This window comes from Lepus europaeus, chromosome 9 (assembly GCF_033115175.1).
Source record: "Lepus europaeus isolate LE1 chromosome 9, mLepTim1.pri, whole genome shotgun sequence".
NCBI lineage: Eukaryota > Metazoa > Chordata > Mammalia > Lagomorpha > Leporidae > Lepus > Lepus europaeus.
Window position 1 is genome coordinate 70,015,211 of NC_084835.1, and position 17,268 is coordinate 70,032,478.

Below are 17,268 nucleotides of genomic sequence, written 5' to 3' on the forward strand. Positions count from 1 at the left end.
TGTCCCAGACGAGACTACATTGCCACTTTGTGCATCATGCAGTTTCCACCTCATATCCAATATGGCTGCTCTGGTGCCTGCCATCACATCTAAGTTCCAACCATCCCTCTGAGAAAAAGAAAAAGGGAATACACCTTCCGTTCCTTTTAATTGCATGGACTGGCATTTGCATTTCAATCTCATGTCCCATTGTCTAGAAAGGAGCCTCTTAGCTCCCCTGAAATCAGGGAAATGTAGTCTTTAGCTGGGCAACAATGTCCATCATTAAAATCTCTATTGCTCCAAGAAAGGAGAGCAAATATTGGGGCACACAGAGCAGCCTCTGTCTTAATGGGCTGAGGGCAGAAAGCTTGGAGAGCTGAAGGTAAAAACTACACCTCCCAATACATTAACTGTGAATGTATTTGTTTAAATGAGGGCCTTGGGGCTGGCGCTGTGGTGCAGCGGATTAACACCCTGGCCTGAAGCGCTGGCATCCCATATGGGCGCGGTTTGAGTCCTAGCTGCTCCACTTCCCATCCAGCTCTCTGCTGTGGCCTGGGAAAGCAGTAGAAGGTGGCCCAAGTGCTTGGGCGCCTGCACCCACGTGGGAGACCTGGAAGAAGCTCCTGGCTCCTGGCTTTGGATCAGCACAGCTCCGGCTATTGCGCCCAACTGGGGAGTGAACCAGTGGATGAAAGACATCTTTCTCTCTCTCTCTCTGCCCCTCCTTTCCCTATGTAACTCTGACTTTCAAATAAATAAATCTTAAAAAAAAAAAAGGGGGGGCCTTGAAGGAGTCATTAGGCCATAAAAAATATCATAAATGCTGGAATTTATTGTCAAATTGATAAACGATCTGAAATGCAAAAATAAAATCTGCAGCGGCAATCACGCAGAAGACTTGAGTCTCCAAAATGCTCGGTGCTCTCCTCTCAGGAGCATAAGAGGCCAAGTGTGCGGCGAAGACTGGACAGGCGGTGATTCCGCAGGGCCCGGGCAGGCGCTCCCGGCCCTCTGCCAAGCTGCCAGGGGAGGATTCAGGGGGTATGGCCTTGGGGGCTGGTGGGAGAGGACCGGGCAGCCTGGGGAGAGGGAGGCGCACTGCCGTGAGTGAGGGTGTTGGGAGCCGCCCCCAACATGGAGAGGCAGAGCAGGCGTGCTAGCTGGAGTCTTGCCTCCTCTCCTCAGCCAGTAATACCATCACGGGGCCCCACCCTCATAAACTCATCTGCTCCTAACGACCTGGAAAAGAAAGGCACCCGGTCTAAATGCCATCACCTTAACTTGGTTTCACACCCCTGCTACAGCCAACGGCATGGCTGGGAGGCTGGCCCTGCCATCACCACGTGACAGGGAAGCGAGCGGTGAGCTAATGGGGAGGGCTCTGGGTATCTCGTGTGCTGTGTGAGCAGTGAAAATGTTTTGTGTACATCCTGTGTCCCAGGCTCTGCTCCGGGCTCTGGGGAAACTGGCGGACAGAACAGACAAAGTCCCAGCTTCACTGAGTTTGCATTCTAGTGCTCCATTCTAGTTTCCTTCTTTTGGTTTCCACTTGGTCAAATCACTTTTGCACTCTTATGCATAGTGTCTTTAAAATGCTATAGGAGAGAATGTGCTTTTCTGTCTGCTGGTTCATTCCCCAAGTGCTTGCAACAGCCAGGGCCGGCCCCGGTGACGGCTGGGAGCCTGGAACCCCATGCAGCTCTCCGACATGGGTGGTAGGAGCCAAGGACTAGCCTGTGTCTGCTGCCTCTCACCACGTGCAGTAGCAGGAAGCTGGATTGGAGCAGAGAAGCCAGGACATGAACTTGGCCCTTTGATGGGGGATGGGGGGGTGGGGGGGTCTCAAGCGGTGATGCAACAGCTGCACCATGAAGCCCACCCTCATTTAAGCTTCTCATCTCTCGCTCTAAAAGCCATATTTTTTTGCATCTACAGTTTTTGTCAGATATATTATAGTTAAATGATCTTTGGATACATGGCGATCCTGTGAAATGCTTTAGTTTCCTGCTGACACTTCACATCGGGGCTCTAATTAGTTCTCTTTGCTTCCTCTCGCCTCCCAAGCTTTGCCTGACTAATTTATCCCTTATACTCAGGTGACACTTCCTCTTGGAAGCCCTCCCTGCTTGCTCTCCAACTCTCCAAATGTCCCCTGACTTTGTTCTGTCACAGCACTTGCCATGAGGTATGGTGATTTTCTGTTGCCTTGTCTATCTCTCCTCTTGTGTATGAGCAGGTAGATGACAGGGCTGTGTTCATCTTGCACCCTGAGTGCTGACCATAGTGCCTCTCTCAGTAGGTATTCGATCAAGGTTGGTGAATGACCAAAGAAAAAATCACATGCAAGCTTATTGCACCACGAGCTAAGACAGGGTGAGTTTATGACCTTAAAGAATTCCCAGGAGGAAATGTCTGACATCCCTAAAAGGCTTTTTTCTTTATTCCTTTGATCACCTTCCGATCTGAATCTTTTGACCACTTGGTTCCATCCTTCTTCCCTGTCCCTCCCTTCCCCTTAACAAGCAGCCTTGAAATGTGATTTTTTTTTTGTTACTTTTTAAAAAAAATTATTTATTTGAAAGTCAGAGTTACAGAGACAGAGGGAGAGACAGAGAGATCTTCCATCCACTGGCTTATACCCCAAGTGGCCACCATGGCCAGGCCTGGTCAGGGCTGAAGCCAGGAGCCAGGAGCTTCTTCCAGGTGTCCCATGTGGGTAGCAGGGGCCCAAGCACTTGGGCCATCTTCCACTGCTTTCCCCAAGCCATTCATTAGCAGGAGCTGGGATTCGAACCAGTGCCCATTTGGAATGCTGGTGTTGCAGGTGGCAGCTTTACCCACTACCCCACATTGCTGGTTCCAGAAACATCGGGTTCTTTTTTTGCCTATTTATCAAGCATTTAAAATAGCCTGCATCTTGAACAAACCATCCTTCTAGGCATTTGATAACTGTTACCCCTAAACCTGGCCTAAACCTCCCTAGAAATGCTATGGATGGCTCCTGTTATGACCACCTGCTGTACAGAAGAGGACAATGACAAACTGAGATATCAAAGAGCTTGCTGGGAGATTACAGCTGGAGAGGGGCGGCAGGCTGCAGAGCTGGGATTTGAACCCCGCTGCCTCGCCGTCGGCCTCTGTGATGCCGCAGGTCCATGGCTGCGCCACGGTGCTGTCTCTTTTCCACTCAGCGAGGCTCCCTCGCTGCGGCCCAGAGCACGCCGAGCGCTTGACGGAAAGACGTCTTGGAAATGCAGAGGTTGACAGCTTTATGTGTGGATCCACACTGTGGTTTTTGGCGAGTTTGCTGGGCACTGGCTAGGTGGTAGTCAGTCTTTAAAAATGGTTTAATATTCACACTGTTTTTGTTGGATAATTACATGCCTTTAATTTGTGGTATTATAGCTATTAGAAGCAGAGCAGTAATCTGGCTCAGAAGTAGCCAGCAAATGTTATTTGATATCCATTGAGTCAAGTTGCCATCTTTAGTCTCTGCGGAGGTGACTGTTGTCACGATCAGGAAAAAGCAGCGTTGTCACATATACTGTCGTGGGTGTCTCCCGTTTTAAAAAAGAAACCCACCTGCTTCCCTTCCCTAACAGGTTAGGACAATTTTCCTCTTAGGCTCTAGGACAACTGAGCTTTCTTTAGGATGTGGATGCCAAAGGAGGAATCACACCCTTTTGAGTTCAGAGACTTAGAACTGTACTTTTCCTTTAAAAGGACCGACTTAAGCTGCTGCTACCCGAGATCAGAAAATGCTGATAGTTCAAGATAAAGGAAAACAGTGGTGTCCGTGCCGGGGGGATTGCTTCTGGCCAGTGTTCTGTGCTTTAGAGGACTTAAGATATTTACAGGCTAAGGACAGATTATTTAGATAGCATCTCCCATCAGAAGGCATCTCAGGGGGCTGAGAAGCTGGGTGTAAGTTAACCGTCCGGCCTCTGGAGATGAATCATGGCTTTCGTTCAGCCCACTGCTGTAGTATTTGGATTAACGTCTAAGTTTGGGTTTCAGCTGACAGAAACCAAAGAGCCAGGTCAGACAGATGCACAGGCTCCTCCTGGAGCCCCGGCAGGGGATGCGCGGGAAGGGGGGCCCGAGTCATTAGTTATGATTAATGCTGCTAGAAAGTAATATTTCTACCATTTTATGGATGGAGCAACTGAGGCACAGGAGGTTAAGTGCCTGGCTCTTGAGCGCGAGGCTGCTTAGCACATCCAGGAAAACCCAACACGCAGGAGGGCTCGCACGATCCTGCTGCTGGTTCCTACCGGTTCTTGCCCACAGGTGGGCAGGTTACAGACGAAAGTCAGGGTTAAAGCAAGAGGATGGTGACAGGCACTTCCCAGGGGAAGGGGGTTCCCGAGGATGGCTGTCCCTAACGGAACTGCCAGCGCTCCCGGGGTCGGCCCTCGGCGACCGGCTGGCTCTCTGCTGATCCTCCGGGCTTCTGTCCATGAGGATTCAATCAGCCTGGGGCGGCTGGCCGGGCAGAGGACTGGGAGTCTGGAAGGGCTGCAAGTATTCGGGGTCTTGAACTTTATCAGGTTTGAATGTGTGATTGTGAAAGTAAAGAGCAGAGAAATGACAGCACTCAGTAAATCAAACGTGGAGAAGATCAGGGCTGTCAGAGACCAGAGAAAAACAGGCTCTGGGCACAAACCCGGCCCGAAACCTGTAGGCAGAGGAAGACTTTTATGTTCTCTCCAGACTTTACCTTTGCAAAACAAATCTCTTGCCCTGTCATTTTGTGCAGAGAACAGTATCCTTTCCTATGGCCCACAGAATTCTTTATTTTTTTAAGTTTTCGTGATTGAGGTTTAGATCTTGTTTTAGAAGACAGGCTGCTATAAAAAGAAGAAAAAGGAAAACACACAGACACACAGACACACACACACAAAACCAGGAAGAAAACCAGTTGGAAAAGGTCTGAAGTGGCCTAGGCATTTCCGATGGCTTCCTATCAAAAATGTGTTCCAGGACCGGTGCTGTGGCACAGCAGGTTAAGCCACCACCCGTGACGCCGGCATCCCATGTCAGAGTGACAGTTCCAGTCCTGGCTGCTCCACTTCTGATCCAGCCCTGTATGAATGCTGCTGGGAGGCAGCAGATGATGGCCCGAGGACTTGGTCCCCTACCACTCATGTGGGAGACCCAGATGGAGTTCCAGGTTCCTGGCTTCAACCTGGCCAAGTCCCAGCCGTCGCAGCCATTTGGGTAGTGAAACAGAGGATGCAATATCTGTGTGTGTGTGTGTGTACCCCATCACTCTGCCTTTTGAATAGTAATAAAAAAGAGGTTCCAAAGCTTCTCTAAAATTTTTTCCTTCTTTCAATGAAAGTTATCGAAGTAGAATAAGTCTCCTGCTTAAATAGCCACATGAAAACAGAAGGCTGAGGCGCCTGGGAGAGGCATGAAGTCAGAAGGCACAGTCAATTCCCCCCTCAGACCTAGCCAGCACCAGCCCTGGAGGTCGCCTGCCTTAGTGGCGGTCCGTGAGCCCCCTCCTGTCTCTTGCCAGACAGAGGCTGTCGGGGGGGGGGGGCTCAAAAGCAAGGAAAGGACCCATGGTCACCTCCCCCCCCCCCACCCCCTTGCCTAACGTAAGGCAATAAATAATGTCCTCCCTGCTGGTGCACAGGAAAGGCGTGGAGCCCCTTGTGAACGGAGGGTTGCAGGGTGGAATGGGGCTCAGAGTTCTTTCCAGGGAATGGATTTAGCTCTAGAGCATGGTGAGATGCAGAAAGCTGAACTCTGGTGTAGTGTGTGCCAGCCCATTACCGCAGTAGTGATGCCAGTTCACACTGCTGACTTCCTCTCAACAATCCCGGGAGGAGGTACCTTTATTATTCCCGTCACATTTTTAAAATTCACTTCCAGTTAATTTTTTTTTTTAAGATTTGTTTATTTTATTTGAAAGTCAGAGTTACATAGGGAAAGGAGGGGCAGAGAGACAGAGATCTTCCATCCACTGGTTCACTCCCCAGTTGGGCGCATAGCCGGAGCTGTGCCGATCCAAAGCTGGGAGCCAGGAGCTTCTTCCAGGTCTCCCACGCGGGTGCAGGGGCCCAAGGACTTGGGCCATCTTCTACTGCTTTCCCAGGTCACAGCAGAGAGCTGGATTGGAAATAGAGCAGTCGGGTCTTGAACCGGCGCCCACATGGGATGCCGGTGCTCCAGGCAGCGGGTAAAGTTTTACCTGCTATGCCACAGTATCAGCCCCCACTTCCATTTAATTTCAAAGGCAGAGAGGGAGAGAGAGAGAGAGAGAGAGAAAAGAAGAAGAAGAAGAAGAAGAAGAAGAAGAAGAAGGAGGAGGAGGAGGAGGAGGAGGAAGAGGAAGAGAGAGAAATTTTTCATGTTCTGGTTCACTTTCCAAATGCCAGCCACAGTCAAGGGTGGGCCAGGCCAAAGCCAGGAGCCAGGACCTCCGTCTGGGTCTCCCACGCGGTCAGCAAGGCTTCAGGTACTTGGGCCATCATCTGCTGCCTCTCAGAGTGTGCATTAGCAGCAAACTGGATCGGAAGCAAAGAGGCTGAACCAGGCACTCCAGTAAGAGATGTGGGAGTCCCAAGTGGCGACTTAACCTCTGTGTGCCAAATGCCCGTCCTAGTCCCATTTTATAGACAAGGAAACTGGCACAGAGGGATGTCCTGGTCCCACAGCTAGTAACTGGTGGTATTAGGATTCAAACCCAAGCAGGCTGGCCCAGCGGCTCCTAGACAGTCTCTGTGTGCAGCTAGAGTGACTTCCTTCTTTTCTACCCGTTGGTGTGCCTAGGGGACATTCTGAACTCCATCCATCTTGGAAGTTGTCTGCCTAACAGACCTCACAGAGCTGCCAACCTTCCAGACCGCAGTCCCTCGAAGACTAGGAGCTAACTCTGCTGCTGCTTTTCTATGCAGTGCACGCTTAGGAGCTGCTGGGCAAGGAGCAGGAAACTGGACGACTGCGTATTGGCAGGTGACTCTTGGGTCCTAATTCTCCGCATATTTGCAGCCTAGCTAAATGGAGAGGTTGTATTTCTGGGTGGCAAATGAAGGGTTTGTGCTTTGTTTTTAAATTGCTTGGGCACTTCTTCCCTTTATTCGTCCTTGACGGGACTTGGAAATCTTTTGTCTCCGCTTAGCAGCTCCTGCCCCTCCTCTCTGAAGAAACAGCAGCCAGGAATGTCTCTGGGCTGAGGCAGTGGTGCCTGGCCCCTGACCCTGCACCGGGCGGGCATGGCCTGCCAGCCTGGTGAGCCCAGAGAAATCCAGGGAGAGCCAAGGTCCTGCCTGTTTAGAAATTTCTGTGTCATTCACATTTTGTCTTCCAAGGCTTTGATTCCAAGCACAGGTCAGGGGTAAGGCCTAGATAAGACGGGTGATTTCGGAGTTCACCTTCCTTGGAGGGGAAGGCTTGAAAAAGGCATCTTTAGCTTCCCACCCAGGGAGAGGTGACAGACAGAGGATCCCAGGTTGCCTTTTGGAACTGAGAGTCCTGTCTCTAACATCTGCTAGAGAACAGACAAGGGGAGGCAAAAGAAGTGGGAAATGGCCCCCCTGCGGGGAAGGGGTGGGGGTGGGGGGCAGAGGAGGCACCCCATCCCAAGCTTCTTACCCTGTCGGGTCTCAAAGTGGTGGAAAAGGCCTCTCTGCTGGTCTGCAGGCCAAGGGAACATTTCAGCTCCTTATGGGGAACGGGAAACATCAAAGCCATGCACATCTGACTCCCCAAACCCACTGTGGAGTCCTGATCAGGAAACCAAATAGTCCCTGCTACACCCTTTGGGGAAAGGGATCATGCCAGGGCCAGGGCCTCGGGCCAGCTGGCAGCCCTAGGTCTTGTGTAGCGATGCCAGTAGCAATTAATAATGACAATAAACACCGCGCTTCATAACCAAACCCAACCTGAGGATGACGGAATGATGGGGCCTCTGCCTCCCACCTGCACGCCTGTCTCCCACACCCTCGGCTCAGCTGGCGGCGGGGGATCCACCCACTACTCTGCCCGGGGTTCTGCTCCCCAGGGCCCCCAGCATAACCACAGGGCCGGGCAGGTAGAGGTGGTTCGGTTTTGTTTTCTTTATTTAGTAACAAGAAATGATAAAAAATGGGACCTTCTAGGCTCCACCGAGCTCAGTTTAATTTTCCAGCAAAGCGCAGGGGAGGGGAGGGCTTTGAGGGTTCCCAGCTCCCACCTGGAGCCCCGCAGATTCGGGGGGGGGGGTAGCGTCCGCCTCGCCCCCTGGACCCGCCGGTCCCAGGCCCCGCGGTCGGGGAGCCTCCCCGCATCCCCGCCCCCTCCGCGGCCCCTCGGGGGCTTTGCGGCCCCCGAAGTCGGGACCCTAGGGTCTCGGGGCGCGAGCAGGCCGCGGGCAGGGAGGCCGGCGCCGCTGTGGAATTTCTTTATCGGGCTTGGGGAGCGGCAAGCTTCTTCTCCGCTTCTAGAAGCGGTCCCAGAAAGACACCTTTCGATCTTTTGTCAGACATCTTGGCCCTTAATAGCTAAATGTATTTGGTTTAAAGCGGCCAGGGGAGAAGCCGGGAGGGGAGATCTTTCGTCGGTCATTGGGTGGCCAAGATAACAAGCCCGAAGACAGAGGGGAGAAGAAAGTAAAAAGGTTAATGGACCAGGGGAGGGCCGCAGGCGCCCGGCGTGGGGCTTTTACGCCGACCCTGCCCGGCCTCCCCTTATCGCCGCGCGGACTTCCCCGCGGCGCACCGAGCGCATTAGGGCCGGCCGCAGCGCGCGCAGCAAGGCCACCGCGGTGACCTCGCGCGCGTCGCCGCCGCCGCAGCCCGGCCCCTGCCGCGCCGGGCTGGCGGCCGCCGGCGACGCGAAGGGACCCGACGCCCGGCGCCCAGGGTGCGCGCTGCGCCTTCCCGACCCTGAGGGGGTACGCGGCGGGCCGGGGCAGGGCCTTGGGGCGACCTGCGGCTCTTCCGCCGCCGCCATCTGACATTTCTGGGCTATTTTTTGTTTGGAGAGAATTAAAAAATATACATGGAAAGGAAAGAGGAGGGGGGAAGGGAAGGGGAAGGAAGAAAGGAGTGAACGAACGACAGACGGAGGGAGGGAGGGAGAGGAAGAAGGGAAAATGTAGAAAGAACGGAGGAAACCCCGTTAGAACTCGGTCCGTGGCTGCGGTCGGACTGACAGCCGCCGCGTGGGGGACGCCCCCCAGGCCCGGCCCCTGAACCCTGGAGAGGAGAGGGTGGGGACGCCCAGGTGACCCCGGTGTCCTTGGGCGCGAGCGTCCCCAGGACGAGAGGGAAATGTGGTCTAAGCGAGAAGGCCCCACAGATTTGGTTTTCAAAAAAAATCTAAATGTTAAAACATGCGACTCAGAATCGGTGTCCCTTCTCTGTCCGGAACGCCGCTCCGGCGGCCAGGAGTCCTGAGAAGGGACGCCACCAGAAGCCTGGGTTCGCTGGGGTCCGCGTCCCCACCACGCGGGTCCTCGCCACCCCCCACCCCCCGGAAGCAGCGCGCGGCGGTGTCCCCAGACAGCCCTTCCGTGCTGGCCGCACAGCCCCCGCCCCCCGGCCCATTGGCTGCCGAGCTCCGGCTGGATTCGAATCGAGAGTCGCCGTGCGCGCGGCCCAAATAAATCAGCCCTGGGGACAGGCCGCGCCCGGGGGCCGGCCCCGTGCGAGGGTGCGGGGCACGGCTCAATCCGCAGGGTCAGCTCCAAGGGTATAAATGATCCCTAGAGAAACGGTTTCGTTCAAAACTAAGAAATTCCGAAAGAGGAGACAGGCGGGGATGAAAGAAAAGGAAAGGAAATAAAATAAATTAAAAAAAAAAAAAAAGAGGGGAGAAAAAAAATCGCCCCGGAAGAAAACAAGGATTTCTAAATACACGTCTACCTAGGGCATTCTGGGAGTCTCCTGCAGTTTGGGGTGCACCTCCTCCCCCGCGCCGCGGGACCAGCGGGCGCACGCCGCAGAGGGAGCTCGGCGCGCGGGGCCTGGGTTCCTTGGGGGCGGCTCTGGAAACAGGCCTGTCCCCGAGGTGTTGTCCCCAGCGCCAAAGCCAGCACGCTGGGAAAACCTAACTGCAGAGATCAGACAGCCCGTTTTCTGTCTGCACCAATCTTACGGGTTAACTAGTTTTGTTATTTTTAAATTAACTGACACGAAAAGCATTGTGCTCTCCAACCCTTCGTTGGGCTAGAAAACGCATCTCACAAAACAAAACAGTTTGGGAAGGAGCCATTACCTATTTTCTCCTTCGTTTGGGTCTTCTCTCTCTCTCCCTCTCTCTCTCTCTCTCTATATATATATATATATATATACATGGATAATATATATAATTTATATTTATATATTTACAGATTAGGAATCTGGAGAGTAAGATGCCGGGCCCCTTCTAAGTCGAATCGGTCAACGTCCATCCGCTGCTCCCCGCTGCCCAGCGGCGTCAGGGCCCGCGGGCCCTCCGCACGCGGCTGCGGGAAAACTCTACCCTGGAGGTCAGCGGTGAGGACTGTCCCGGAAACCCTGGCTGACACCCTTCCCAGAGAAGAGGAAGTGCGCTGGACACTCGTCAGGCTGTTCCTGGGGCTCCATCTTCTCTTTGGGGCTCCAGCTTGAAGGCCATTCACAGCCTGGACGCCAACTTAGCCAAGACATTTATTTTTAACAAATACGATAAGAACTTTAACAAAAATTACTTTGAAGAGCAAACCTGAGAAACATTATTTCAAAACTGTAGGAAGTCACATACCCACCGCAGCTCGCAGCTCCGACACTGCTTACAAACGGACTGCTGCCGAGCCCATCTGGCTTAGGAACCCGGTCGGGATTCGAGAGGGAACCGAACGAGTGGGACCTTCGGTGCCCGGGCGGGCGGGCGCGGAGCGGGTAGCCGAGGCCGGGCCGGTTCCTCGGGGAGTCGCATGCGATCGATCGAACGCAGGTTAACCTTTAAAGGCCGGCTCAGCGATTCTCGCTCTGTTCGTTTCCTCCCTAGTGCCTTTCGGAAAGGCAGCCACGCAGGACGCGGGGGCAGGCGCCGTGATTGTGGGGCCCCCAGGGGAAGGTAATAAAAATGGTCACATGGGACGAGGGCAGTTTAGGGACCTTCTTTTCTCAGTAGCAAGTTAAAAATTCAGAAGCCTTTAGCAGCAACTGACAACGAAGGACGAGTCAAGAATTCCCCACAGCTTCCTGGATTCCGGCTCCCTCCACCCCCACTCTGTGCAGTCCTGTCCCCAGCTCCTCGCAGCGGCCACGGATTCGCGCCCCTGCGCCACCGTCACCAGGGCTCGCACCTACAGAGCCCTGTGCTGCCAGCCCTTCGAGGCTCTTCTCCCTTCTCCTGCTGGAAAACACCAACTAAAAATAACAACAACAACAAAACCCAAACCCAGAGCCCAACCGCTTTCAGGGAGACTGACCTTTAGAAAATCATTTACTTTGATTTACCTGGGGAGAAGAGAAAAAAAAAAAAAAAGTAAAAATCCATTCCCAACAAAACCACTCCTCCCGCCCTAGTTAAGCTCTCTCTGGGCAGCCTTCTGGGGTCACGCCTGTCGGAAGAAGCCCTTTCAGAGAGCGGAGGGGAGAGAGACGCCGATCAGGGCTCCCGTGGCAGACACAGCGACACAGCGGCGCTGATAACCTCGCGGCGTTCGTTCCCCGTGGCCGGCCCGCGAGCGACGGACCGCCGCGGTCTGCGCACCGCCGCGATAACCCCGCGCAGGGAGCGAAGAAAGGGTGTGTGTGTGTGTGTGTGCGCCCGCGGGCGCCTGCCAGGGTGGGGGTGGGGAAGCCGCAATTCGCGCTGGGTCCAGAGAAGGTGACCTCCTGGCCCCTCTCTCCGTTGGCTTATCTGCCACTTACCTGGAGTTCTCCAGGAAAAGCTCAGAGCAAACGAGACAAAACTCGGAGAGCGTGTCCCGGGTGCGCCTGGTGAGGAAGCCCCTTCTCCGGCGCACCACAGGGACTAACCTTTCCTTACACCACGACCCCAAAGGTTAGCTGGGGAATGTCCTGAGCTTCCCAAAACCTCCCAGGAATTTGGTATATATTTTAAAGGCTCCCCAGCTCCTCTCCCAGACCGCAGGAGCCCCCGATCCCCGACAGCCACCACTACCGGAGCCCCTAGCATCCCAAGGTCGGTCGGTCACACACAACTGCGGGCCACAAAGTTCATTTAGCGCGGAGGGAGGGGCAGAGAGGGCCAGTGGGGCAAACCCTTGTGCTCCCCATCCCATCGGAGGGCGCGCTGACCCGGGAGTGGACGCTCCCCTCCCGGCGCCGGGCTGAGCGCAGCCATCTCTCCCGGTGCCAAGGCTCCCTCCGTTGCCCCGCGTGGGCGAGCGTGAGTGTGTGTGTGTATGTATGTGTAACTGGGGGTGCCCCGCGGTTGGATGGGAGTGCGTCGCCAGCCAGGCCTGGCGTGCTGTTGCCTCCGCCCCCCCCCCCATGTCCCTGGGCCTGACGCCCCCGGAGTGGACTCGCCCCCACGGCGCGGACCGTGCTAGCCTTTCAGCCCACGCCCGCAGGCTAAGCCGCGCTCATTGTCTGCCCGGGCGGCGCTCACCCCTCCCCCCGCCGTCCCTCCCCACCCTCTTTTCTCTCCTCCCCTCGATCCCTCCTCCTCCTCCTCCTCCTCCTCCTCCTCCTCCTCCTCTTCACCTCCAGCGCCCAGCTGCTCGCAGAGCGCAGTTCCGACCCACAGCCTGGCACCCTTCGGCGAGCGCTGTTTGTTTAGGGCTCGGCGAATCCAATCAGGAGCGCAGGCTGCAGTTTTCCGGCAGAGCAGTAAGAGGCGCCTCCTCTCTCCTTTTTATTCTCCGCAGCGCCGCGCAGACCCCGGACTCGCGCTCGCCCGCCGGCGCCCGCCACCTCTCTCCGCGCCTGGGAGCACCCTTCGCCGCGGCGGTTCTCCATGCGCAGCGCCCGCCCGAGGTTCGACCGCTCTCCCCGCCTCGCTCGCTCTCCCTGTTTCCTTCCCTCCCGACCCCCCACCGGCGGCAGGCCCCGGGACCTCCGCCTCTCCCGCCCTCCCCGGGCCGCAGCCGGCTCCGCGGGTGTCTCCCTCCTCCCCTGCGGCCGGGCTGGAGCCGCTCCCACGTCCCCGGGACGCAGCGCAACCGGCTTCTGGTGCCTTTTCCTCTCTCCGAAGTGCTTATCTGCGCGCAGCCTTATCTGCGAGTTATCTCGGCGCGAAGGGGCGGGGGCCGGTAGTCTGACGGGCAGAGAAACTTCTTGCTCGCTGCTTGCCCGGTGTGTGTCTGTGTGTTGGGGGGGGGGGGGGGGCATTGATTTCAATGCGGTCATCTCCGAAGAGCCGGGACAGCTTGGGGAAGCAGCCGGGAGGAGGGCGGCCCGGCCGCATCTTGCCTCCCGCCCCCGCCCCCGCCGAGCCTCCCTGTCATTCTTCCTGCTCTCGGCTTTGGGGTGGCCTCGGCTCCGGGGCGGTCTCACGCCCCCTCCTGCGTTCCCCCTCCTTTTCTCCGCGCCGCGCTCCACCCCGCTACGTCCGATCCCGGAACGGCCCGGCTGCTCCGTGGCCGCGGGTGACCGCGGGTGGGCCTGGGTGGCCCCGCCGGCGTGAGCGCGTTGCTGCCGGCAGGCGCGGGCCATGTCGGAGGTGCGCGGCGCCGCAGGGCCATCGAGTCGCCGGCTTCCCGAACTGCCCCCTGCCTCGAAGGCTCGGAGCTGTGGTCTCCCTCCGGCTGCCCCACGGCCCCTGGCTGAGTTGCGGTTTCTGGGGGATCGCGCTTGGGTCTGATCGGCGCAGCCCGGGACGCTCTGGAGGAGCCGGTTGGGGAGAACGCAGCGGTTTCGTTTTCGAGGACAGGTTGCCTTCCTCGCGCTCACTTTGGGGAGTCGTCCCCCCACGGAGGGGGCGTGCAGGGAGTCGGGATCGGCCAGCGGCGACCCGCACGGGCCGCTGCGTTTCTTTAGTGGGCCCGGAGGGAGCACGTTGGGGGTGGGAGGAAGACCTCGGGCAGCTTAGCAGGCGTCCCTGGGGTGCGGCGCTCAAGCCGGGGAAGGATGCTGCCCAGGGGTGGGCGGGGAGGCCCGGGGATCCCGAGAGGTGCGGGCGAGGAAGGGCGAAGGGGTCCCGGACTTTCGAGGGCCCTGTGGCGGCTGCGCAGGCTCCCTTGCCCTCTCCCGGCCCAGCGGCCGCCGGCGCCCTGGGCAGCGATGGGATCTTTGGGCAGGAGTCAGTCTCGTGAGCTGGGAGTGAGAGAGAGTGGAGGTAAGGGCATGCGAACAGCCAGAGGTTTTGGTAAACCCTCTCCGTTTCTCCCCACTTCCTGCCCTCAGCTCCAGAAGCTAGAAGTCAGCTAGCAGCGGCGCCGGACCGTGGATGGCCTTGACTGACGCCGGCTGGTGCCTGCCGAAGCGCTTCGGGGCCGCGGCTGCGGACGCCGGCGACTCCGGGGCCTTTCCGGGGCGGGAGCCCTCCACGCCGCCTTCCCCCATCTCTTCCTCGTCCTCCTCCTGCTGCTCCCGGGGCGGGGAGCGCGGCCCCAGTGGCGCCAGCAACTGCAGGACACCTCAGCTCGACACGGAGGCGGCGGCGGGGCCCCCTGCGCGCTCGCTGCTGCTCAGCCCCTACGCCTCGCACCCCTTCGGGGCTCCCCACGGACCTGCGGCGCCCGGGGTCGCCGGCCCCGGGGGCGCCCTGTCGAGCTGGGAGGACCTGCTGCTTTTCACTGACCTCGACCAGGCCGCCACCGCCAGCAAGCTGCTGTGGTCCAGCCGCGGCGCCAAGCTGAGCCCCTTCGCGTCCGAGCAGCCTGAGGAGATGTACCAGACCCTCGCCGCTCTCTCCAGCCAGGGGCCGGCCGCTTACGACGGCGCGCCCGGCGGCTTCGTGCACTCTGCAGCCGCCGCCGCGGCGGCAGCGGCGGCCGCCAGCTCCCCGGTCTACGTGCCCACCACGCGCGTGGGCTCCATGCTGCCTGGCCTGCCGTACCTGCAGGGCGCCGGCAGCGGGCCCGCCAACCACGCGGGCGGCGCGGGCGCGCACCCTGGCTGGCCCCAGACCTCAGCCGACAGTCCGCCGTATGGCAGCGGAGGCGCCGCGGTGGGCGGCGGGGCCGCGGGGCCTGGCGGCGCGGGCTCGGCCGCGGCGCACGCCTCGGCGCGCTTCCCCTACTCGCCCAGCCCGCCCATGGCCAACGGCGCGGCGCGGGAGCCGGGAGGCTACGCGACGGCCGGCAGCGGGGGCGCGGGCGGCGTGAGCGGCGGCGGCGGCAGCCTGGCAGCTATGGGCGGCCGCGAGCACCAGTACAGCTCGCTGTCGGCGGCGCGGCAGCTGAACGGGACGTACCACCACCATCACCACCACCACCCGAGCCCTTACTCGCCTTACATGGGCGCGCCGCTGACTCCCGCCTGGCCCGCCGGACCCTTCGAGAACCCGGTGCTTCACAGCCTGCAGAGCCGCGCCGGAGCCCCGCTCCCCGTGCCGCGCGGCCCCAGCGCAGGTAAGGGCGCGCCGCCGAGTGCAGGTGCGCAAGGGTGGCGGGAGCAGCCGCGGGATTCAGGCCCGGTATTCAGGGCTTGCCTGTCTGCGCCGCAGAGAAAGCGCTTGCAGGCTTGCGGCAGCGTGGCCCGAGTGTGGTGGTGCTGATGGGAATCTGATGCCCTCCGTCTCTCTCCACGAGAAGAGACTCGGTGAACGTGTGTACCTCAGTGTCTTGGAGAGGCTGGGGCCTGGGAGGGGGGTGAGTTGGGTGGGTGGGCAGCTGGGTGGGAAGTGACAGCGCCTTACAGATTCAGTTTGGATGAGTGGAATTCCTTGGCGGGACTGAGTTTGGAGTATGGGACACTCGGTCCCCGTCCCTAGGTAGACGCATGTGCACGTGTGTGTGTGTGTGTGGGGGGTAACTCCAGAGGTGAGGCCCCCAGGTAAGGAGGAGATGTTTCCCTGGAGAAAGGTTATGTAGGGAGTGGTCATTGCCTCCGGCCCGAATGAGGGGAAGAATAGATAAGAGGACACCTGGACTGGGGGAGCCCTGCCAGCTTATGCCTGGTGGACAGGCCTGCAGGCTGGGCACCAGCGGGGTTGCTCAGCTCTTGGTCCCTGCAGAAGGGGGGGCCAGGCTTGGGATTCGGGAGCAGGGACACCTATTTTTCCTTCAGAGTTGAGTTCATCAAATGTTCAGTTTCCAGTTCCATTCATTCCTGTGCCTGAGGGCCATTCAGGGGTAAATTGGGAAAACAGCTTTAAAATACCTGGAAGTGCCTCCTTTGGAAGAATGTTTTGCTCTGCCCCAGCAGGGAGGGTGTGACCGCGTTGCTCGGCTCCTTGGCTCCTTTGCGGGGCAACAGGCAGCAGTCCTGTGGGTGCGTCCGAGGTCTTTCTTGCTTGGTGTTTCCCTTGTTAGATAACTTCTCTTCCAAGGCAAACTCAAACCCCTGTTGTTGCTGTTGGCTGGAGGGAGCTGGAAGGAGGCAGGCACGTGAGTGCATATGGTGCCACCTGGGCCTCCGGGGTCCCTCGGACCTGGGCTATTTTGGGAGCCTCTGTGGGAGCCCTGTCAGGGGTCTTTACTTAGGTAGGGTAGCAGCTTCGCCACTCTTTCCGTGCCGCAGATGTTGGGCAGAGATTTGGACAGCTGCCTCCTAAGTAACATTGGGAGGGCTTCTCGGGGACATGTCTCCCCAGGCTTCTAACAAGGAGCCCAGATTTGGTCTCAAAGTTCCCTCTTGTTTTACAAAGCTGGTCCTGGTGATGGCTCTTTATCAGCTGTGTGTAGCTTGAGAGTAGGGAGCCTAATTGAACATGGCCGCGAGGAGCAGGGGTAGGGGTTCCGGTTGAGATGTGCCCTGTTGGGATGGGTGGGACTCGGGAGAGCAGAGAGCTGTCACCCTTCCGGCAGCATAGGGACCCATGTTTGGCTCCTAGGAACTGAGAGACTGCATGAGAAATCAAAGGCTGGGCAGGTGGTGGTGACTGGGGCGTGAGGTTGCTTTGCTGAGCCAGGACGTCCTGCAGGGAACCTGGGAGAGTGCTCCCCGTTGGGGTGGGAGTCTCCACACACCTTGGCTTGATGTCCAGTTGCATTTCCCCTGGTCTTTGTTCCAGCACTTCACGTGACTGCAAGAGAACCTGCCCAGGGGTTCCACTGAGTCTTTAGGTGTTGACAGTACCGGGGTCTTCAGAGAAAGTCTTGGCGGATGGTGCAGTTGTCGGCAAGTTAGAAGTTTCTTTTTGGAAACTTAGCTCATCCTTTCCCTTTTGGACATGGCACTGCAAAGTTAGTTAGAAAATTCTTACACCCAAGATTTTTTTTTTTTTAAAGTATGATTAGGGATCTGGAAA

General features: G+C 57.8%; 1 protein-coding gene and 1 long non-coding RNA gene across 3 annotated transcripts in view; one reads left to right on the forward strand and one right to left on the reverse strand.

Annotated features, from left to right (window-relative positions):
* Positions 1-5,901: 5,901 nt before the first annotated feature.
* LOC133767184 (uncharacterized) lies at positions 5,902-10,898 on the reverse strand. Its single transcript, XR_009866821.1, has 3 exons — positions 10,702-10,898; positions 7,591-7,659; positions 5,902-6,105 (listed from the first exon to the last, which is right to left on the reverse strand). It is a non-coding gene; the product is annotated as an uncharacterized LOC133767184 (long non-coding RNA).
* Positions 10,899-12,623: 1,725 nt separating this feature from the next.
* GATA6 (GATA binding protein 6) overlaps positions 12,624-17,268 on the forward strand; it is a 31,766-nt gene continuing 27,121 nt past the window's right edge. Inside the window, exons 1-2 of one of the 2 annotated variants that reach the window (XM_062201450.1) lie at positions 12,624-12,890; positions 14,259-15,427. In XM_062201450.1, coding sequence (XP_062057434.1) covers positions 14,302-15,427 — 1,126 coding nt within the window. In that variant the 5' untranslated portion in view covers positions 12,624-12,890; positions 14,259-14,301. Of the gene's footprint in view, positions 12,891-13,674; positions 13,786-14,258; positions 15,428-17,268 lie in introns of those variants that run through there. The other variant, XM_062201451.1, reaches the window with a different exon arrangement.